General features: G+C 46.9%; 2 protein-coding genes across 2 annotated transcripts; both read left to right on the top strand.

The window, feature by feature from the left end:
- Positions 1–399: 399 nt before the first annotated feature.
- Positions 400–15,681, top strand: LOC106603203 (lysine-specific demethylase 6B). The gene is given in 21 exon segments (XM_014196534.2): positions 400–803; positions 4,089–4,186; positions 4,330–4,453; positions 4,548–4,598; positions 4,724–4,946; positions 5,082–5,342; positions 5,623–5,778; positions 5,874–6,201; positions 6,204–8,976; positions 9,096–9,222; positions 9,439–9,544; positions 10,055–10,260; positions 10,355–10,701; positions 10,803–10,871; positions 10,963–11,111; positions 11,198–11,312; positions 11,468–11,655; positions 12,353–12,494; positions 12,835–12,961; positions 13,687–13,863; positions 13,972–15,681. Coding segments are annotated over 19 exon segments (5,688 nt in total). The 5' UTR covers positions 400–803; positions 4,089–4,186; positions 4,330–4,334; the 3' UTR covers positions 13,996–15,681.
- Positions 15,682–18,504: 2,823 nt separating this feature from the next.
- LOC106603200 (transmembrane protein 88-like) lies at positions 18,505–21,445 on the top strand. Its single transcript, XM_014196533.2, has 3 exons — positions 18,505–19,036; positions 20,137–20,522; positions 20,674–21,445. The coding sequence occupies exons 2-3, from the start codon at positions 20,148–20,150 to the stop codon at positions 20,950–20,952; spliced, it is 654 nt and encodes a 217-aa protein (XP_014052008.1). The 5' UTR covers positions 18,505–19,036; positions 20,137–20,147; the 3' UTR covers positions 20,953–21,445.
- Positions 21,446–24,073: the final 2,628 nt, after the last annotated feature.

The raw sequence follows: 24,073 nt of genomic DNA, 5'->3' as shown, positions 1-24,073 counted from the left end.
ACACACACACACACACACACACACACACACACACACACACACACAGTGAAGAAAATGTGTCTCGGTAAGGGAGAGTCTTGCTCTTGGCTCTGGGGTAAATTATATCATTGGTTGCCAAGGATACAGGACACAGTGTGTGAGTAGGTGAGGGAAAGAGAGAGACAAAGAGTGAGTAGCAGACACGTGGAGAGAGATAGTAAGTGGGAGAGCGAGTGAGAGAAGGAGGAAGCTGGAGTGGAATCAGTCTTGTTGAATTGGGTCTGGAGTAGGAGAGGTGGCGAGGCGATAGGGGAGGGGCTAGAGAGAGGAAGGCAAAAATAAATTAAATCCGACTGGCTGGTCAAAGGGGGCTGGGCCATCCTCACGCTCTCCCTCTCCCTCTCTGCTTTCTCTACTGAGCCATTCGTTCCCTTTCTTTGTCTGTCTACTGAGGGGAGAAACACCAGAGAGAACAGTGTGTGTGACAGAGGAAAGAGAGGGGGGAGAGGGGAGGACAAGAGAGGAATGACAAGATGGCAGAATGGAATAGAGATACCTACTTTCTTTTTAGACAATAACCCACTTTCATGTCCTCACATCTGTGTCCTACCTGACAGTGGTTTCTCCTCCCTCTCTCCTGTGTTTGTGGATGTGTGTGTGCTGGCTAGCAGAGGGAGTGGACGCCTGTTCTGTTTAACAGGACTTCAGGCTGAAGCTGAAGTGGGCTGCTGCCTCTGTCCCTGAGTGAGTGGCGTCTTCACACCGAGAGCGCACAGACGGTGTCCCCTCCTCCCTCTCTCTCTCTCACAGCACTCAGCAGCAAGGTAAGACTAGAATGATCCTTCACCTCTCTCTCACTCACACATACACACACACACACACACACACACACACACACACACACACACACACACACACGGGCAGGGGGTCACAGTAAAAAACAGGTTTCCCTGGAGAGGGATATGCGTAAGTGAGGGTTATGTGTTTCCCTGGTGACAGAGACACCGGTTACCAGGGAGATTTAGTGAGTGTTGAGGACAGTGATTTCTCTGGTGACAAAGAGCGTCTGGTGACAAAGACACCGGTCTCCTTGGTGATAGAGACCGATAGAGGGCTGCAGTTCCGAAAACTGAAGGACATGTCTGCTCAGAAGCGACTGACTGACTGACTGACTGACTGACTGACTGACTGACTGAGCTAGTAAAGATGAAATGTGGAGCCACCCTCTTCCTCCACCCTCTACTAACTCAGCTACACAGCTATACAGTCTCCATTTGTCTTATGAAATGTCCATTCTCTCGCTCTCTCTCTCTCTCTCTCTCTCTCTCTCTCTCTCTCTCCTATTCCCCCTCTGTGCTTCGGAAATCTGCTGTAGGATTGCCTCTGTTTTGCATTGCTTTAAGTAAACAAATATGCTATCTTATTCACTGTTCAGTGTAATCATACACACACAAGAAATGTCTACATGTGTGTGTTAAGAGTTGGTGTGTGAGACACAGCTTGGGGTAGAAATGTAGTGAGGGAGGGGGGGGGAGAGTGCAGGCTTTTGTGCAGGAAATGGAATCATTATCGATTGCTATGGTGATCTCAGGCACCAGGCAGACACCACTAGAGGCATACAGATCTTTACTACTCTGTACACTGCACTGTGTGTGATGTGGTCTGGACAGAGAGGATGTAAGATGAGATATGATCTGTCTATCTAGCATGGTTTCATAGGAGCAATAAATTCTCCATTATTGTAATTGCGCGTGTGTTTGCGTGCACGTGCGTGCATGCATGCTTAATGTTTCTGTCAGAGAGTATGCACAGTGCTGCATACCGGTATCTGTGTGAGAGAGGGTTAGTGTGCATACAGTTTTTGCTGTATTTTGGCAGTTCTAGTGGATGAGCAAGCAAAAGTCTATGCTCTGCATGTGGACTGTGCGGGTGTGTGAGTACACGTGTGCATGTATATGTAGGGAGGATGTCAAAATAGTTCTCCCCTACACACTCTCACCCAGAACCCCCTGAATGAGTGCGATTTCCTGTGTGATGACATACTATAATCCATCTGCGATCTCACACAGACACACACACACACACACATACACACGCGCACACACACACACACACAGGGCTGATATCATGTTACCCTCGCTTAAGGCCCCTCTATCACCTGCCCTCCCTCTTGTCCTAATTCATTAAAGGTGCCTGGAGGCAGATGTGTATATGTACTCACTAGATCTGACATACATGATGGCGGTGCAGGCAGGCCATGGAGCATAGATCTACAAGTGCTAGATTGGATGTGCAACTTGGAAGAACCCTATAGAATTGAGAAATGAATGCATGGTTTCAACCTTCACAAACACTATGTAGCATCTCTCTGGCGATATATTCAACAGCTACATCTCCTAGCATGAATTTTCTGGGTTCTTGTTTTGCCTAAATTCTTTGACGTCTTTTTTTGTATTCTCATTGGATGAGAGACCTGTCTGTCCTCACATACACAGAGGATCACTTTCCCCATACCCACCCCCATCCATCCAGGACCCCTGTTTGAAAGAGCGATTGTCCGTTCTTCGGAATGAAGTGCACAGAGGAGGGGCGAGGGGTGCGGCTGAGTGGCCAGACAAGTGAAGGAGGGGTGGGGGTGGGGGGGGGGGTTCTGGCTGCTCTACACACCGAGCACAATGTGTGCTTGTATTCTGATTCACTGGGTCACAGGCCAGTCCCATGGGTCGGAATATTTGGATTTGACTGAAAATAAAATGCTGTGTTTACCTCAATTTGACTTGATCCCAAACACACACGCACAGTCGCGCGCACACACAAACGCACACACAAACGCACACACACAGACCCAGTGTGTGAAGAACCTCTTTTATTCTTTGGTGATCTCTTTCTCATTACTCACACGTCTTAATCAACCCCAGCCCTCTCTCCTACCCGTACTCTACTGGCACCCAGGATCCTATGGATGGGCTAAAAGGTTATTTATTCAGTGTATAGGACAAGTAGGTAACTGAAACTGAGGTTTTACTTTAGCATCATAGTATCTCTATAGCAACATATTTAGCAGAGAGAGAGAGAGAGAGAGATGAGGATTAAAAGAGAGAAAGGTTAGACTCATTCATAGGTAGGTCAGACATGGCCACACAGAGCTGGTCTAGTTTTCACCTGTCACTGCCACCACTACTACCACACAGCTGAATGAACTGGAGTTGGTTTGCCTATTAGACAGAGAGAATTTAGGGCCTGAGAGAGATTATTTAGTGCCTGTAATGACCTGCAATGTACAGCTGTCCTTGTCTGTATTCTTGTCCGTATGTGTGTTTGCATTGTGCTGTAGTACACAGTAGTATTCTAACATTAATATAAACAGCCTGATGGGAAGGTTCCTCTTTCACTGTCTACTTAAAGTACATTCATACACACAAACACACGCTCTCTCTCCATCTGTGTTGCTGTCACACACATCCATTTCCCTGATCAACAGTAGAAACAGCTGATCAGCTCTGCCACTCTGTTCTCTCTCCGTCTCTGCTGTCTGTGTTGCCTTTATGTCCAGACCTGAGTGGTTGAAGACTAGAGCAGACAGGCCTTTATCAGTGGCTGGCCACAGGCTGCAGTTGCTGCAGAGAGCTGGTGATCAGAGAGGGGCTGGATGCAGGGTGCAGCTCTGGCTGACTGGTGATAAACCACAAACAAACATGAGTGTTCCAGCAGATTAAGAGGCAGACACGGAGAGAGAGAAAGCGAAACAGAAAAGGGGAGAGGAGAGTGTTGTGTGTGTGTGTGTGTGTGTGTGTGTGTGTGTGTGTGTGTGTGTGTGTGTGTGTGTGTGTGTGTGTGTGTGTGTGTGTGTGTGTGTGTGTGTGTGTGTAGTTGCAGTGAATTGTATTTGTTGTCATTATAGGATCTTAGTCCAGTACCTAAAGGTTATCTACTGTAGGTGTGTGGGCAGTGGCAGTTGTCTGCTAGTGTAAGGAGTTGTAGTGCAGTGTTGCAGGTGCATTAACATGTACAGTGTAGCGAGTCTGCAGAGACTGTGAACGCCAAGCATGATGTGGTTAGTGGTTGATATTTTGGTGGTTTAGCAACTGAACACTAATCTCTCTCTCTAGGTTGTGGTTGAGAGTTATTGAAGGAAAGACAGATTGGTGTTGTCGTGTAACCCTCTCAGTTCTATAGTAGAGGGCTTCACAGACACAGACCAAGTGTGGTGAGTATTTCTACCTCTGTGCAGTACTGTTTGTGTCCATGGCAACCATTTGCCTTCATGTAGACTAGAGTGTGTGTTCATGTATGTATGTTTGCTCATGTTCTATCCTAGTCCAGTAAAAAGTGTGTTTTATCCGGTCTCAGGCTGAATGTATCACCCAGCAGAGCAGTATCATGGACGTAACACCAGGGAGTCCTACCCTGCTGGAGGACCTCACAGAGGAACATGGGCCCCCGTCAACAGTCGCCCCTGGGGCCCTCCAAACAGGTGAGCCCTCTTCTTACACCACAGTCTACTGACACACTCTTCCTGTGATGGAGTCTGTGCTGAGCCAATGGTAATCCTCCTTAATCTACTTTAGGTACAACGGAGGAATCAACCAATCCCAGCACGTTAACAAGATTTATGACAGGTGAGTGAAACATCTCAATTGTTCACATCTTACATTTAGTGCAGAGCACATCTTTGAAATGTTAGTCCACGGTTACCTTACTGTAGTGATCCCTTAGTGATCTCCACTTTCTCTCTGGAACGTAGAGGGGCCAGGCCATCCTTCCATGTCCAGGGAAGGGGCCCTCAGAGGGACCAGAGACCAGCAACACGACCCTGGGCCCAGAAAGACCAGGCTTATGAGACCCAGGGCTGGCACCAGGACTCCCCACGGTCATTTCAAAACCATGGCAGCAACCAGGGGGGCTATCAAACAGGACCGGGGGAACCCTACACCATCTGGGACTTTTACAACAACCAGCCTCCCAGGGTGAGAGGGGAAGAGGGCAGCCTATCGACACTATTCTATACTCTACATAACTCATTATTTATTACATACAGTAGTTAGGTTTATGTCATATTTTATTGATTGCATGACTTTAATGATGATAATTGTCTCTCTCAGTATGGGGGTCCCCACCAGCACCAACGGCCCAGAGATCCCCCCGGAGACCTGGGCTCCCCAGCAGAGAGGTGGGCCACCTCAGACCGCTCCAGGGCCTTCCCAGGCAGGATGATAGACCAGGGACCAGGACCATGGAAGCGCCCGCCCCCCCACAAGCATCACCGTGGCCAACCTCCACACCGCTCCCCACACTCACAGCACTCTCTGCCCCCCAAGGAAGACTGCCCTGCCAAGAGGAGCAGGAGCTCCGGCCCCGAGCAGGTCAGTCATCACCTGAGCTAATGATCTTGTTTGCCAGGAGTGGACGGTCCCCCACCACAGTTAGTCCTGCTATCAGTGCTTGAGGAAAATGTCTACTAACCTGATCTAGGATCAGATTTCTCTACTGCTAGACTTAACCATTATGGTGATATCTGATCCTGGAACAGTCGTCTGAAGTCACTCGTGTAGCTGTGATATTTATACAATAGCACCACCTTCTGGTAGGGATCAATACACCTCACCAAGACACTTACTGTTTAGTACTGTTCTCTCTCACCAGCCCTCTCACCGTGGCTCAAAGCATTTATCTGGACCAGACCAGCCACACTCACCACCCCACTACCTCCCTCCAAAACAAGGTTTCTGGAACCAATCATATGACAGACCTGGTTCTCGCACCCATGCTGACAGAAGAACCTCGTCTACCGAGTTACAAGTAAGTCGGTTAATAGTCAATGTACTTCAAGAGAACAGTGCTCTTAAAGACTACTTACTCATTGATGAACAATCCTTTCTCTCTTGTTATTTCAGGAATCCATCAAGTCAAGATTAGGGCGTTTCAACTATAGTAGACATCATTCTACCCATAGTCCAGTTCACCAGGTCCCCTTCGATAGTCAAGGCCCCCCTCCTTCCTCCTATCCCCGCCAGCCTCCTCCATCCCAGCCCTGTGGCGGCAGTAGACCCCCCCCACCATGGATCCTGTGTGGAGGTGGATGGCCAGTCCCAGCCCCCCTCCTCACCAGCAGAACACACCGGCGTGCCTTACAGCCAGCACCACCAGCGCCCCCCCATCACCCCCCTCAGTACCTCAGCACAGCCCCCCAGCTCCACGCTCCCACAGACAGCAAAGGGATCAGACCCCCTCCCCGCCCTCTGATACAGAGCCTCCCCACCGCAACAGCAGCCACAGAGTTGGAGGCTCCTCCAGCCCCTCTGGCCTCTCCAGCTCCACCACTCCTGGTAAGGCCAGTGGGAAGAAAGACCCTCCACCCAATCAGAGGAGTCCTGACACTGGCGCTGGCACACCCCATAAACGGGGACCAAGGACCCCCTCACCCAGTCCCACTCCTCCCCCTCTCTCTGCCTCCCGCACAGGGCTAGGCTCAGAGCCCCAGACCCCACCCAGCTCTCCCCAGGACAGACCTACTGTCAACATCAACAGACCTACTGTCAACAACAACAGACCTACTGTCAACAAGCCAGGGCTGCAGCCTCATCGACACAAACGGACGCATAAGGATAAAGAAAGTAGAGCGGAGAGAGGCGAGGTGGGAAAGAGGGAACCAACGAGGAAGATGGAGAGGAAAAGGAGAAAGGAGAAAGAAGAGAAAAGGGGGGATGGGGTAAAGAATAAGTTGAGGGACAAGGGGGAGAGAAAAAATAGGAAAGAGGAAGGGAGAAAGACGGAGAAAAGGGAGGAGAGTCTTAGGGCTAAGCAGCTGGAGAAAGCAGAGATGGAATGCTCAAAGTCCCCACGTGAATCATCCCTCCCTCCATCTGTACGGCCTTCCTCCCCTAAGACTCAGTCTGGATCTAGGGTTCCAGGGAAGCCAGGCCAACCCTCCCAGACACCATCCACCGCTGGCAAACACAGACACAGGGAGAAGGGCCAAGGAAGAGGTGGAACGTCCCATGACCACAGCTCTCCAAATACCTCAGAGACAGTCCCACCTGCTGGCCCGCTTGCCGCCCATCCTAGCCAACATTCACCACATCCATCCAAACACAAAAAGTCAGGGAGGGGAGGGACCCTGTACAAGTCAAACTCAGCTCAACCCAAACCCCCTGTCAAGGGCTCACCACTGCCAGCCTGTCCCCCACCCACCACCACCATTAACAACAACATCAGCAGCACCAGCAAGGCCAGTAAGACCAGTCCTCAGCCCACAAGCCCTCCAAAACCTTCTAAATGCAGCACAGGAGGGAAGGCTGATTCTACCCCCTCCACGCTCTCATCCAAAACCCCAGCAGCTCCCACTGTGGCTGGGTCAGGGGGGTTCATCCCAAGCCAGCAGAACCAGACAGAGACAATGGGTGTGTGTCCAGAAGGGGGGGTCCTGCGGGCCCCAGATCTCCAGCCTGCTGCGGGGGTGGGCAGTGTGGAGGAGCTGGGAGACAACCCCCCCGCCAGCCCCCCTGTGCTCAGCTGGCAAGGCTCCCCAGCATCAGCCCTGAGTGAGGAAGAAGAGGAGGAAGAGCAGGGAGGAGTGATGAGGAGACCTGTCCTGCAGCCCAGCCCCACCCACAGCCCGTCCATCTCACCCCCCCATGGGAACTTAGAGGGGCTCAATGAGAAGGCAGAGGGGGTCAGTGAGGGGAGGGGTGCTGATGAGCTTCGCCATAGCGACCTGGCCAAGCTCTATGGCCTGCCTGATACTCCCAATGGAGTGGAAGAGGAGGATGAGGAAGAGGAGGACAGTAGTGGGGACACGTCATCCAGCTCTCTGCCTCCCCGTCGGCCACACCTCCACCAGACAGGAGTGGCTGATGTCTTCAAGTCTTTGGCCTCGTTCTTGGGGGGCCAGAGGTACACATATCGGGGCGGTCCGTTTGGGCGTCCTCCTCCCAGCTCCATGGGAGGAGTGAAGTACTCCTCCTCCCTCGCCATGGATCCGGAAACCAACTGTCAGGACCAGCAGTGTCCCTCCCCAACATTCGACTCCACCACGCCCCCAAGACTCACTACCCAATCACCCACTCACACTACCTCAGATCCGCCTTCCAAACCCCGTCCTCCCTTAGACCTCAACCAACCACAACTCTCCGTGGGGGAGCGCACGAAACAGAAGCATGCGAGATTGGAGGAGATTCAGAATGAGAGAAAGAAGGAGAGGACTAAGGGTGTAGACAGCGGGGAGACAGCCGGGTCTCTGAGCGCTGAGCTGAGATTGACCACCACACACCGGCTCCCTGCCACCACCAAGGAGGAGCGGGGCAAGAGGGAGGTACGCAGGCAGACAGGCAGGAAGAGGGTACAAAGCGGTGCAGATGGAAACAGGGAAGAGGATGGGAAGAGGAAGAGAAGGAAACAAGATAACAGTCATCAGAGGAGTGGAGGCAGTGAAAAGAAGAAGATGGAAGAAAAGAGAGACAGAAAATCAGCCTCCTCCATTACGTTGTCCTCGTCTACACCACCCCCCAGTAGCCCGGTCAAACAGCTCAAAGACACTAAGAAGAGCCGTCCGATTCAGGGGAACCTCAGCCTCCAGAGCAAAGACATCCAGGGACAGAAAGACAAGGCGCACACAGGAAACACTGAGCAGGGGGCACAATCGACAGTGAGGAAGGAGGAGAGGTGCAGTGAGCCTGAAACCATGACGTCCACACCAGGCAGAAACACAGACACAGTGGCAACCGCAACTAGCACCGTCAACACCCCCTCTACTGCTACCCCCACCCCGGCCCCGCCTGCTGCCCCAGTGAGGCGGACCCCCTGTCCCCTGGCTGTTGCTGACTTCCTGAAGCTGAAGGCCCTGTCCATGGGCCCTCCCAAGGAGCTGAAGATCCGTCTGATCAAGGTGGAGAGTGGAGACCGAGAGACGTTCATCGCCTCCGAGGTCGAGGAGCGCAGGATCCCCCTAGGAGAGGTCAGCATCAGACACACAGCCAGCGAGGTCATCAGGGCCTGCAAGTGAGTACACGGTACATGTGATGTACATTTACCATGCGTCAAGACGCAAAGAAAAGTGGATTAAAGGAAATGTTATTGAATTCTAGCTCTTCATCTGTCTCTTTCTCTGTCTGTTTCAGGGGGGCGAAGGTGAAGGGGAAGTTTCGGGAGTCCTATCTGCTCCGGGCTTTCTCTGTCAAGCCTGTTCTCATCACCGACCCACCCATCCCACGAGAGAAGCTTAATCCCCCCACACCAAGCATCTATGTGAGTCCACACTCCAGGGGCGCTGCACTGCAGTTGACCCTGTGCTTCAAGCTGCCTTAGGAGGGGGGAGGGGGGATAAAGCAACACCAACCAAAAAATACATCTCAAGATGATCTTCTCTCTTCCTATTTTCTTCTTCATTCTCACATATCAGTTCAGTGTTTGTGCAACACGTTGTTGATGTATTTCTGTATCGTCTTGTGTATCTGTGTCCAGTTGGAGAGTAAAAGAGATGCCTTCTCCCCAGTCCTCCTCCAGTTCTGTACTGATCCCAAGAACCCGGTCACTGTCATCAGAGGCCTGGCTGGATCCCTCAGACTCAGTGAGTTTACGTATTTCCATTTATCTCAGGGCTATAACTTAAAGGGCAACTCCGTCACTTTTCAACCTCATATTCATTCTCTCAGGTACAATACCAGTGTCTATATGGGAAAACGGGTGTGTTTCAATGGTCTGTGGTTAGAAAGACAAGGTCCTAAATAATGCTTCTTTGTGACATCAAAGGGTAGGAATAAAAGTTTTGAAACAAATTGCCAGAGGGAGGGCATTTTCTTGCTCCCCTTGTCACTGGGAATCTGATATTGTTTGAAGCTCACCGTTTTGAAATGTTTTCACTTTTGATGATGTCATCGGGTAGAACTTTCAAAACATTCAAATCTGCCGTTTTCACATATGTAGGCACTGGCATTGTGCTGGAGATAATGAAAATGAGGTTGAAAAGTGGTGGAGTTGCCCTTTAAAACAGCAACATCATTTCAAATTGACTCACTATACCTCTCTGTTCTCTCACTCCTTCTTTCTCTCCTTCCCCCTCTCTCTCCCTCTATGTCAGACCTGGGTTTGTTCTCCACTAAGTCTCTGGTGGAGGCCAATGCGGAGCATGCTGTGGAAGTGAGGACCCAGGTGCAGCAGCCTGCTGATGAGAACTGGGACGCCACTGGTTCAGGCCAGACCTGGCCTTGCGAGAGCAGCCGCTCACACACCACCATCGCCAAGTACGCCCAGTACCAGGCCTCCAGCTTCCAGGAGAGCCTCCAGGTTGGGGATGAGCACATACACACGGTTCCATACATTTCCCCCCACTTCCTCTCTTTGCCCAGCTAAGTTCATGTGTACTTCTATGTGTCTACAGGAAGAGAAGGACAGTGAGGATGAGGATAAGGAAGAACAAGAAGAGAAGCAGGCTCCGTCCTCTGACCCATCAACCACCGCTGCGTCTGGCGCCAGCAAAGCCAACCCTACTGTGGTTGCTAGCAAAGCCAACCCTACTGTGGTTGCTAGCAAAGCCAACCCTACTGTGGTTGCCAGCAAAGCCAACCCTACTGTGGTTGCTAGCAAAGCCAACCCTACTGTGGTTGCCAGCAAAGCCAACCCTACTGTGGTTGCTAGCAAAGCCAACCCTACTGTGGTTGCTAGCAAAGCCAACCCTACTGTGGTTGCTAGCAAAGTCGGCCCTACCCCTATTGCTAACACACTCAGGTCAGAACATCCTAAATAAACTCCTTAATAAACCAAATGCGATACATTTAATCAAACAATATTCCGATGTTTTATTGAAATACACTTCCCCTTTCCTATAGGCCAGAGGCAAAATCGACTGGAAAGATCATCAAATTCGGCACCAACATCGACCTCTCTGATCCTAAGAGGTGAGATTAGCTTTACCCGTGGCAGATTGTTTCAAAGCCCTAAGGTCACCGTTGGAGAGGAAGTAGAGTGCTAATGTACGTGTGTTACCAGGTGGAAGCCCCAGCTGCAGGAGCTGCTGAAGCTACCAGCCTTCATGCGTGTGGAGTTCAATGGAAACATGCTGAGCCACGTGGGACACACCATCCTGGGCATGAACACCGTCCAGCTCTACATGAAGGTCCCCGGCAGCCGCACGCCTGGTCAGTGTTACGTGGTGGTGTTTTTAGGTGCGTATTGCACGCATCTGAACATGGGCTTAAATATCTCTGTGTATGTCTGTTTTCAGGCCACCAGGAGAATAATAACTTCTGTTCTGTGAACATCAACATCGGGCCGGGGGATTGTGAGTGGTTTGCAGTCCATGAGCACTACTGGGAGCACGTCAACAACTTCTGTGAGAAGTGAGTCATGAGGCGTTTTTTTGTTGTTGTGAGGGTCTTGCATTTAGTTCAGCGTTTGAGCTGTTCTGCTCGTTTAAAAAAGACATAGCGGTGACCCACAGGGGATTTGAACCAGAAACTAGCCACTTAGATGCCATCTCTGCTCCCTCCTTCAGGCATGGAGTAGACTACCTGACGGGGTCCTGGTGGCCTGTTCTGGAGGATCTGTACCGCTCCAACATCCCGGTGTACCGCTTCATCCAGAGACCAGGGGACCTGGTGTGGATCAACGCAGGGTCCATCCACTGGGTGCAGGCTGTGGGCTGGTGCAACAACATCGCCTGGAATGTTGGACCTCTCAACTGTGAGTTACTAACAGTGTCCAGCAGGGGAAACCATAGATAGGAAAGGGGTGCTGGGTCATACACAGCGCAAAACAGCAGAGACGAGCGTAGCTTGTAGTTGGCTGTGCACTATTCTCTACCTCAGTCAAATCATACTGAACAAAAATATAAATGCATCAATTTCAACGATTTTACTGAGTTACAGTTCGTATAAGGAAATCGGTCAATTGAAGTAAATTCATTAGGCCCTCATCTACTGTGTGGATTTCACATGACTGGGCAGGGGCGCAGTCATGGGTGGGCCTGGGAGGGCATAGGCCAACCCACTTGGGAGCCATGCCCAGCCAATCAGAATGAGTTTTTCCTCACAAAGGGGCTTTATTACAGACAGGAATACTCCTCAGTTTCATCAGCTGTCCGGGGGTGGCTGTTCTCAAACGATCCCACAGGTGAAGAAGCCGGGCTGGTATGGTTACACATGGTCTGCGGTTGTGAGACCGGTTGGATGTACTGCCAAATTCTCAAAAACAATGTTGGAGGAGGCTTATGGTAGAGACATGAAAATGTGGACCAACACTTTACATGTTGCGATTTATATTTTAGTTCAGTATACTATTAAAATCCCTCTCCAAATGTACTCTATAGAGTCTGAACACTGCCATTATTTGGCCTTAACACTGCTAATTTGAGCCTTGTGTGTCATCTTTGCCCTTTCAGCATACCAGTATCAGCTGGCTCTGGAGCGCTTTGAGTGGAACGAGGTGAAGAAGGTCAAGTCCATCGTTCCCATGATCCATGTCTCCTGGAATGTGGCCCGCACTATTAAGATCACAGACCAAGAAACCTACAAGATGGTCAAGTGTGTGTGTGTGCGTGTGCGTGTGCGTGTGTTAGTTATACAAGACTGTGTGCGCGCCTCGTCACCTATCTAGTATGCATGTTTACTTCTTGCTACACCTTACCTTTCTCTTATTTTCTCTCTCTCCCTCTCTCTCTATCTATCCCTCTGTCTCTCTATCTATCCCTCTATCCCTCTATCTCTCTATCTATCTATCCCTCTATCTCTCTCTCTCTATCTATCCCTCTATCTCTCTCTATATATATCCCTCTATCTCTCTCTCTCTATCTATCCCTCTCTCTCTCTCTCTATCTCTCTCTCTCTCTCTCTCTCTCTCTCTCTCTCTCTCTCTCTTTCTCAGACATTGTCTCCTACAGTCCATTAAGCACATCCAGATTCTGAGAGACCAGCTGGTTGCTGCAGGGAAGAAGATCTCTTATCAGAGCCGTGTGAAGGACGAACCAGCCTACTACTGCAACGAGTGTGACGTAAGTCCCTCCCAACAGCCTGTGGATGTATGCCTGAATCGGGCCTTCCCTGTAGCTCAGTTGGTAGAGCATGGTGTTTGCAACACCAGGGTTGTGGGTTCGATTCCCACGGGGGGCCAGCACAGAAAAAAAGATGTATGAAATGTATGCATTCACTACTGTAAGTCGCTCTGGATAAGAGCGTCTGCTAAATGACTAAAATGTAAAATGTAAAAATGTATGCAAGAATCAGACATGCTATGAACTACCACGACCCAAGTATCTTACCAACAGAGTGTGGATGTATGCCTGAATCAGACATGCTATGAACTACCACGACCCAAGTATCTTACCAACAGAGTGTTGGTGTATGCCTGAATCAGACATGCTATGAACTACCACGACCCAAGTATCTTACCAACAGAGTGTTGGTGTATGCCTGAATCAGACATGCTATGAACTACCACGACCCAAGTATCTTACCAACAGAGTGTTGGTGTATGCTTGAATCAGACATGCTATGAACTACCACGACCCAAGTATCTTACCAACAGAGTGTTGGTGTATGCCTGAATCAGACATGCTATGAACTACCACGACCCAAGTATCTTACCAACAGAGTGTTGGTGTATGCCTGAATCAGACATGCTATGAACTACCACGACCCAAGTATCTTACCAACAGAGTGTTGGTGTATGGCTTTGGTTGTTTTCTGCAGTGAGTGATTGTGCTGTGTCTGTGTGCAGGTGGAGGTGTTTGACCTGCTGTTTGTGACCAGTGAGTCTGGCAATAGGAAGACCTATATGGTGCACTGTGAGGACTGTGCCCGGACTGTGTCCAAGAGCCCCTCGCTGGCAGGAGTTGTGGTGCTGGAGCAGTACCGCATGGAGGAGCTGATGAGAACCTACGACAGCCTCTGTGTGGTGAGAGACACACACACACAGTTTCTCTGTGCTGTGAGGTTATGTCCACCCTATTTACCCCCCTTTCTGTCTTTCATTCATTCATTCTCTTCCTCTTTCTCTCTCCAGACTCCATCACCCTGCTCCAAGTGAGGCCTCCTTCTTGTTGTCCAACAGCCATAACCAAAACTCCTACACAGTGGCAGCACAGACGTTGTCTTCAAGGAATACTACTACTGCAAACACTTGGTGAACAGCCAACCATGTTTACTCAGTATTGTTTACATCACAGTAAGATATCGTCCGTCAGCCAATTGAATTCCAGCTCACTGTCTTCCCCTCCTACCAGCTGCTGATTGGACTTGAGTCTTGAGATAGAATGACTAGACTGGTACTACTACTCATTAAAAACATTTCAGACAACTACAGAAAATGTGAACATAGTTAGCACTGAAAATCAGGTCTTATTTAAAACGGACACTGCTGTGATTCAAAAGCGTCAAGTAGCCGGTATATGGTGCATTAATTCAGGTACTTTTATGCAAATCCAATGGAACTTTTTTACACCAATCTAGTTATTCTATGTCCATGAATTTACTGTGTTGCGACGCTAACAGCAGGGGAATCGCTTCACTAGCAAAGTAGCCAATAGTCTCAATGAAATGGCATTGTTTTGGTTTTGTTTTCTATTCAGGTGAACTCTGACATTTACAATTCCTGTCTGTATACTCTTTGGGGTGCTATTTCCGTTTCATTTATTCTGACCTAGGTATTTCAAAAGTTTAACCAGCCTAGAAGTACACCTCATTGGCCTTGCGAACTGTATTTAGATGAAAGGAAGGAAAAAAATGCAAACATGCAGATAACATTTTCGAAAGCGTTAGGAATATTCATTTAAGAAATACGGGTTTACTAGAGGACTAATCTGGTTTCACTCTTTGTTGGAAATCGAGTCTGTTTTATTGTGATTTTTGTTTTTGCATAATAATCCAAAATAATGTTTGGTAGAGAGAGATGTGATTGCTACAATATACCCTAAAGAAGATCCCCTTCCTTTTTCTTTTGATAAATGGTATCGTTCTCCCTGTTTTTATACCTCTTTTTTTTGGTTGCTATCTCCTTCTTTTCTGGATTACAGAGAAAATGAAGAATTGTAAATTGTTACTTTATTTATACATGTATATGTTTTTTTTCTTAAATGTATTTATTGCATATTGATGGTGCTTCTCTGGGGACACCAGCTATTTTTAAAGTTTCCTATTGTGTGTGGACAGGGAAGGGCAAACAGGGGGAGGTTGGATTTTCATGGTGCTCAACCCCCTCTTGCCTCGCCAACCCCTCACTAACTGTGTATAAATGATCTATGAATATAAGTAAATGAATATAACTGAAACCGAGAGGTTGGTGCTTAGAACCGCGTCATTACGCTTACTGGTAAATGAATAGAATGATGTCTTTGTACTGTATCTAACTGATAAAAACAATACCTTTTTCAACTTTTTTGCATTATATGAAATTCATAAAATTGTGACGCATTTGTGATTTTCTGATGGACATGAGCAGTATTTGTAGTTTTAGCCACTTTTAAACGAGACTTTTAGGGATGTGTAGCGAGGTGTGGGTTTGGGTTCCTTCAGTGTTCTGTCCTCATGAGTATCATTTCAAGGTTGTAATCTTGCTCTCCTCTGACTGTTTATGTAAGCTGCACTGTTTTAAAAGAAGAAAAAATGAACTCCTATTGAAGGAGGCCTGATCCAGACCTGTCTCAAACACTCTGTGATGTTTCTGTGACATTATTGTGAGTAATATTAATCAAATAAAATCAAATGTTTTAAGAAATTCTTTGAGTAATGTCTGTAATTGAATTGGTTTCCCGGTATTGATTAGAAGCCTTGATAATTTCACAGAGTAAGGTCTGATTTATGTCTGAGCTGCAACATTTCTATGGAGGGAGATGTATTTCATCCCTGGGATCTACCCACTCTTCCTTCCCTGCTGATGTTAATGCTTAGCAGCATTTAACCATCATTTCTTCTGTCATATCATTACCCACGTCCTGCACTTTGCCTGCTTTAATACAGTACGTCAACCAGTATCTCCTTCATTACACACATGTCAGTGTTTGGATTAGTGGTGACATAAGAGTGACTTGAAGGGTTCTACTCCCAGTTATTAAGGAAGAGATAGAATGCTACTAGCGTATTGTTTCTGATGTATCGTTGCTGGGGACATGGGAATAGAAAACCTTTAGTTTAAAGAGGATGCAGGGACAACTCATCCTAGACCTACGGATAGAGCAGGATATCCTGGTTCCTAAGACAGGAAGACTGGTCTTCCTCTTCCTCTAGCAACCCTACACCTCTCAACATACACAAAAGGCTGTATTATCACCTTTCTTCTCCTCAGCCCCCTCCTTTATTCAATCGCTCCCTCTCATTCCGGAGGGAACTCCTATCTGCCCACTGAAGAAATAAACAAACTTGCCCAGACTGAGATGAAAAAAAAAACTGGAAAAACATCCAATACTAATTTTCACTCTTTGAACTAAACTCCCACTGGTCTCTTATCAATCTGGTGATCCTCTCCTTCTCCTGCCACATCACTCCATTCTACCCCATCCACATTTCCTATTCGTTTTCTGAACCTGGTGTTCTGTTTTTCATCAAGAGGGCAAGTGCCAGTCCCCTTTCCTTCTTGACCTTCAACACAACATTAAAACAACTATGTCCTGTATGGCCCAGGCAGCCACTGTCCCTACCTACCTTCTACATAGTTCATTTGTTCAGTTCTGTGTTCTGTCTCGGGGTCTGTATACTATAGTGCTATTAGAAGCTGTGTCTTATCTTTGTGCAATCAGTTCCCTCCCCCGTCATCTATATCTCACTCAGTAGCAGATAGGAATGTACGGATCTTATGTAAGAAACTATCCATGTTCTGAACATGTATAGCAAATGGAAAACAGACGTACTGGATTGGATTATCTTGCAATGGAGACCCGTTATAAAACATGAACAGCTTATTCCATCTTATCACCATCTTACCAAATTACACATTCCTTTTTAAATGCTTAAATGTACTTATTTCAGAAAGTTCCACTCTACTGTTTGTTCTCTTGTGCTTAGGATTTTATTATCCACACATTTTAAATATTAGAATGCAGAAGTTAGTGGTTGTAGTGACTTCAGCAGAAAGTAGTGGTTAGTGGTTGTAGAGACTCCAGCAGAATGTAGTGGTTAGTGGTTGTAGTGACTTCAGCAGAAAGTAGTGGTTAGTGGTTGTAGAGACTTCAGCAGAAGGTAGTGGTTAGTGGTTGTAGTGACTTCAGCAGAAAGTAGTGGTTAGTGGTTGTAGTGACTTCAGCAGAAGCTAGTGGTTAGTGGTTGTAGTGACTTCAGCAGAAGGTAGTGGTTAGTGGTTGTAGTGACTTCAGCAGAAAGTAGTGGATAGTGGTTGTAGAGACTTCAGCAGAAGGTAGTGGTTAGTGGTTGTAGAGACTTCAGCAGAAGGTAGTGGTTAGTGGTTGTAGAGACTTCAGCAGAAGGTAGTGGTTAGTGGTTGTAGAGACTTCAGCAGAAGGTAGTGGTTAGTGGTTGTAGAGACTTCAGCAGAAAGTAGTGGTTAGTGGTTGTAGTGACTTCAGCAGAAGGTAGTGGTTAGTAGTTGTAGAGACTTCAGCAGAAGGTAGTGGTTAGTGGTTGTAGAGACTTCAGCAGAAGGTAGTGGTTAGTGGTTGTAGAGACTTCAGCAGAAGGTAGTGGTTAGTAGTTGTAGAGACTTCAGCAGAAGGTAGTGGTTAGTGGTTGTAGAGACTTCAGCAGAAGGTAGTGGTTAGTGGTTGTAGTGACTTCAGCAGAAGGTAGTGGTTAGTGGTTGTAGAGACTTCAGCAGAAAGTAGTGGTTAGTGGTTGTAGTGACTTCAGCAGAAGGTAGTGGTTAGTGGTTGTAGAGACTTCAGCAGAAGGTAGTGGTTAGTAGTTGTAGAGACTTCAGCAGAATGTAGTGGTTAGTGGTTGTAGTGACTTCAGCAGAAAGTAGTGGTTAGTGGTTGTAGTGACTTCAGCAGAAGGTAGTGGTTAGTGGTTGTAGAGACTTCAGCAGAAGGTAGTGGTTAGTAGTTGTAGAGACTTCAGCAGAAAGTAGTGGTTAGTGGTTGTAGAGACTTCAGCAGAAAGTAGTGGTTAGTGGTTGTAGAGACTTCAGCAGAAGGTAGTGGTTCGTGGTTGTAGAGACTTCAGCAGAAAGTAGTGGTTAGTGGTTGTAGAGACTTCAGCAGAAGGTAGTGGTTAGTAGTTGTAGTGACTTCAGCAGAAGGTAGTGGTTAGTGGTTGTAGAGACTTCAGCAGAAGGTAGTGGTTAGTAGTTGTAGTGACTTCAGCAGAAAGTAGTGGTTAGTGGTTGTAGAGACTTCAGCAGAAGGTAGTGGTTAGTAGTTGTAGAGACTTCAGCAGAAGGTAGTGGTTAGTGGTTGTAGTAACTGCTGGAGTTCGGCCCTCACCCGACTCCTAATCTCTCCAAATAAACACTCTCTCCCTCTCTGGAGTGACTGCCTTCCCATCCCTCCCCACCCCCTCGCTCCCCACTGGGTGCAGGGGTTATCAGTGTAATCCCTCCTGTGTGCCCCCGCCCTTCCCAAATACCATCACCAACCCCTAACACACCCCAGCTGCCTCTGTACCCACCAGCACCACAGTAGCCCACAGACACACACCCAGCAGAGAGGAGACAGGCAGGAGACAGAGGGGAGACTCAGTGACTAACCAAACTGGAGTAAAAGTGAGGAAACGGCACGGCAGGAAATGAAGAGCCAGAGCCAAGCAGGAAAGCAAAATTTGCCTTAACTGTGCAGAACATCGAATTCAGCACAAATCAAAAGAGAACGATAGTCACACTGACTGAGGGCTGTGAGGACACAAAGCATCTGCTGAAAACCTGGAGTTTACCTTCTGAAAGACCAGGATACAGCAGAGAAAGGTCTAAACCCTCATCATAAGGCTATTAACCTCCACCTGATCAATACCATCAGTCTGACCTCGGGATCTGGATGTATATGTAGTGGAGACCGACCTCTTCTTCTCTCCACGGGCGTTCTCAGAGTGGGAGGACAGGTTAAAGAACAGGGTGCATTCTCATCGTCTCACCGCTACTGTGAGAGGAGAGAGAAACAGATCCTCAGAACTACTCCACCAATCACACAGTGAGTAAACACATCTCATTGTGGTTGTTATGGGTGTCCAGGGATGAAGGAGGGACGTGGAAACTAAAACTAAACATCCTAACAAAGATCATGGTCAACTCTCTTGCAGCGTATAGTGTTTATGCTGCTAGCGCATGTTTGGGTGTGATGAGACACTTAGCATTTGGCATTGTATTACAGGACAGTTGAATAACTTTATTTGAAAGGTTTTAATCCACCCGTTCATTGCTCGCTTCATATGGAGACTGAATGGAAAATTAACTATTTAAATCCATTACCCTTTTTTACCATTATGTTCTCAGAGGTCATACATGCTGGTCATACATGCTGGTCATACATGCTGGTCATACATGGTGGTCATACATGGTGGTCATACATGCTGGTCATACATGGTGGTCATACATGCTGGTCATACATGCTGGTCATACATGCTACCTTCATCTCAATACCAACAGTCTAGTATTAGATTTGTGACCATTACACATGGCAGAGGTACCACCCCACTTCTAAAGACAACTGGAAAGTTGGGTGAAATATATGAAAAAATGTCCATTATAATGATCCGTTTTCATTTAAAATCCAACTTAACTAAAGGTTGTTGACTGTTAGAATTAGTGGTAGAAGGTTTCTCAGAAGGGGTGTTTGGGAGGGGGGGTGCTCGTTCCTGGTTCATTGTTCTGAGACTGTAGTCATCCAGGAGACTGGGGGTGGGCCCAAGGGAAGTCTATTTCCTACTTCCCCAAGTTGCGTAGTTATCTGTGTTTTCTTTCCGCAGCTCTCACCACTGTACTTTAGGAAACTTTGCTACTCTCACTTTAATGGAGCGACATTCAGAGGCTTTTTTCACTCTGTTATGTAAAAACATGGGCATGCCAAACAGATTCCTTTCTGTAAAGGGGATTCTTTATCATGCTCCCAGTCTATGTAACTGCAACTACTAAGGCACCCTAACAGAAGAGCAGTAACAGGCCCTCCCAATACCACTTAACCCATAACCAACTGCACTGCCACTAGTAATAATGATTATACCATTGGACTGTATGATACGCACATAAATTCATTAATGAATTAAACAACCCTAATCATTTTGTTTTCTGAAGGCCCAGGGAGGATGAGTCTGTCGAGAAATGGGACCCTGGAGAAGGGCATCGCCCAGCCGAATCACGTTAATAATGGGGAACCTCTGTTATCACTACCATCCCACCTCCAGCACACAGGCTCTGTGACCTCTGTGCCAAGGTCACCCACGGGGGGGTCAGGAGTGGTGGTGCCACCCCCGTACTCAGTGGCAGGCAGCGCGTCAGGGGGTATGGATGCCCCTCTGGAGCTGAGAGGCTCTCTGGACTGCTGGGCGTGCTCAGTACTGGTGACGGCTCAGAACCTGATCATCGCACTGGTCAACGGCACACTGGCCAGCATCGTGTTCGGCACCATCTTGACGCCAGCGCTGGTCATGGTCGTGTTTGGCTTCCTGTGCCACTCCACGGTAAGACTGCCATCCAGGAAGGAAGTCTGTGTGTCTCAGAGAGATAGAGACAGAGAGGAAAGAGTCAGAGACACGTAAGAGCATGAGTCACCACCTGAACATTGCAGTGTGACACATGAGTGGTTTTAATATGTGTGTATGTCGTCCCCAGGTGCAGCCCAATGGCACGTCCCTGTACTGTTCAGACCTGCTGGATGACGGTGGCTGTGTGGCCCTGCTGGTGGTGGGCTTCATCCTGGTCACCCCCCTCCTGGTCCTGGCTCTGGCTGCCTACTGCCGCCTGGCCCGCCACCTCCAACTGGGCCTCTGTTTCATCCCCTATAGCAGGGCCGTGTACAAGAACTTGCCTGCCTCGCGCCACCGTGGAGGGGACTGCTGCGGCCAGCATGGGGCCTCAGAGGGGGAGGGCAAAGGCAGTGTGTGGGTGTGAGTAGAGTAGATGTTGACCCAACCACCGATACAGGGTCAGATAACATTTTCTTCTTCCTTATGGTTAAGGTTAGGATTGGGGGTCAAGTAATCTGATCCTAGATCTGTGGATAGGGGCAACGTGTACTTTGAGCAGGGAGGGGAGGAATGTGAAGGAATGGAGAAAGAAAACAGAACATGAGGTGTGGAGATTATGGACAACTTTCATATGTCTGTAGGTCAGGGGGTGGTGTGGAGGTGGATCTTACAATAGACTGGTTCTTTTATAAGTAGAGAGCAAAGGTGAAGCTGTAAAAACACAGCTATGCAACATGAAGTACAATCAAATATCCCTGTAACTACGCTGTAATTCAATGTCACGTTATTACGTTCGTTTTCTTAATATTCAATAATGCTGTACTTTTATTACGTTGTGCTTGTTTAGAATAAAATATTTCCATCATATCGAAAAAGTTGCTTTGTGTTAAAGAAATAAAGAAAAGGGAATCAGGTTCTATTGTGGACTGTCTGGCATGAAATGGCAACATCTCCCTCTAGTGGATCACAAGATGTCCTCTACCATGACATCACCTCACAAGCCTGTGGGTTACCAAGGCTACCATCTCTCTGATGCTATTTGGCAGCTGTCAAATATTGACTCTTTAATCCAAGTTTTAATGGAGTTTTAGTCACAAGTACATCATATAAATGGTGTACAGAATCAATCAAAAAGCTCTTTATGGCATTGCTTTACTCAGTAACTGTAAGGGTTCGCTTGTATTCACTTGTTGGGCTTGAATAGAATGATGACATTCATAGAAAACTGTTGACAACCTATACTCATATTTTGTGGATAACAAAAACAGTTGTCATGCAGTAATAAATACATGAGTAACTTGCCAAATGTGTTTTTTAAGTAAGCTAAAACAATCAACTTGTGTCATGTTTATATAATCATGGCCTGTGAATAGCTGTTGTAACGTAATTGAGAATACTTGGAAAAAATACTTTTAGTATATTTCAGGCTTTTTACTTGCCCATTATAGCAATAGAATGGTATTAAATAGATAATCAACAAAAAAAAGTTTATTAAAGCTATGCCAATTTCATATAAACAACTACAAAATAATCTATTTTCTCCCTGCCAGCTGTTGTGCTGTATGTCAGCTGTTGGAAAGTTCACTGCTCAGGGTCACCAAGGTCAGCGTTGTTCTGCCTGTCATTCAAAATAGGTTACTCAGAAACAGGCAGGTAAGGACACCTTTCAGACATGATCAACGTTATGGTTGACTTTTGTGTTGGTTGCATGCACTGGTGTCCTCGCACTGGTGTCCTCGTGTTGATGATGGACAAGATAATAACAGCATATGTTGACCTTTAAAAAAAGAAATTAATTTTCTATCTTACCATGTGGAGGTACAATATGCAGAATAAAGTGTTTTACATAGTAGTGTAGGTAAACACACCATCTTGACTAACATTGCATCTCTTACCAATTGGATCACCATTCATGTCCTTGTTTTTTAATAGTTTATTTACAAGGGAACATAGCAACACATCACTTGAAATCTATTTACTGCCAATACTAAGTTGCCAACACACACATACACTGTAAGTGCGGGGACAGCGTCAGGGGAAGCATGTTTTGTTTTGTGGCCACGCGCTGAGGGATTAGCTATTTAAAGACGCAGAGTCGACAGTGGAAAATTTCCATGCCCTCGTTGTATCAATGAGAGAGTGATAGACGCGCTACCAGGGACAAGACAGGTTGCATTTACAGCATCAGTGGTCAGAGGAATGAGCTCTGACTGCCTCGTGACATCAAACCAGAAGATCAGACATCAAAGAGCAAATGATACCATTTTTTAGAGAACTCCAACCAAACCTACATACTAAACAAGTTCATACCATTTTGATCTTTGATATACAGGTGAGTTATAGACTATTCTATTCTGTTGGCTATTCAATAGCACCATAACATCCAGGGATATTTCAATGTTTTGTTTTCACATTTCGTATTAGGTTGATGTAACCTTCATACAATTATTGATTGGTTGTAGGGTATGGCTACATTTGAGTAATTGGGATTGAGAGGGAGTAAGAGGACAAATATCTTAATGGCCCAATGCAGCCATTATATAAATATAATTTCTGGGTACCAATTAAATAACTTAGTGTAGTCTAATAGTTTTCCATTAAAATTGACAAAAAAATGCTTTTTTAGCAAAAAACTATTTCTCACCCAAGAAAACTGAAAACTAGCCATTGTCAGAGACGTTTGGAACGCTTTTTGTTATTGGTCTATTAACAAACGTACAAAACTCCTGCCCATGCAAACGTGCTGAATAGAAGGTCCTGTGTAGATTGCATTTTCAACCAGCAACTATCAGGAAATCAAACAATGATCCAATTTGTTCACACTTTTACAGCGTTAGTTTCATCAGCTACTGTACAATATGATACAAAACACAAGAAAACATCATTTTGACTGCATTGGGCCTTTAAAATATTTGAAAGGCTATTGAAATTCAGAATTATTGCTCTTACATTATTTCTTAATTTGCATATAGCCCAGGCCTACTTTATACATGAGCTATTTTGTGCATAACAACACACAGAATTTCTAATTTTAAGATCAGAATTTAGAGAAATAAAAATGCAGTCATTCATTTCTGGATTGAATTCCGTTATGGGATACTGAGAGATCTGTCTGCCTTTCTCTGCGTAAATTGCTCTAGTTTCAATGGCAACAACAGATTATGCTACTGCCGGTTTATGTAACTGTCTTTTCAGAGAACGCAGTGTATCAATAGCCTACTGTAGCTTACCGGTTGACCGCAACAAGTCTGGCATGCGAACAAGTGTAGCACCCTCTGGACACCACCTTTATACAGTAAGCAAAGTAAGTGCCCTGTAACCTTAAGGTAGCTGATCTCTCCACTTATTTGCTACACTGGTGGCAGCAGCACCCAGCCTTTGTAGTGCACCTGTTGTGCACTTCTTATCCACCATTGGGGTTTTTCCTGCAGGCCTGCCTCACAAAAGAGTAGCCTACAGTGTTTTGTCCCTGCACAGAGGTTACGTCTGCACCCCCTAAATTTCTATACTTGTATCAGGTAGGACTATGTGAAATCATTAATATG

This window comes from Salmo salar, chromosome ssa04, assembly GCF_905237065.1.
Source record: "Salmo salar chromosome ssa04, Ssal_v3.1, whole genome shotgun sequence".
Lineage (NCBI taxonomy): Eukaryota > Metazoa > Chordata > Actinopteri > Salmoniformes > Salmonidae > Salmo > Salmo salar.
The sequence above is the reverse complement of the archived record's forward strand: the minus strand, read 5'-3'. Positions and strand labels throughout refer to the sequence as shown.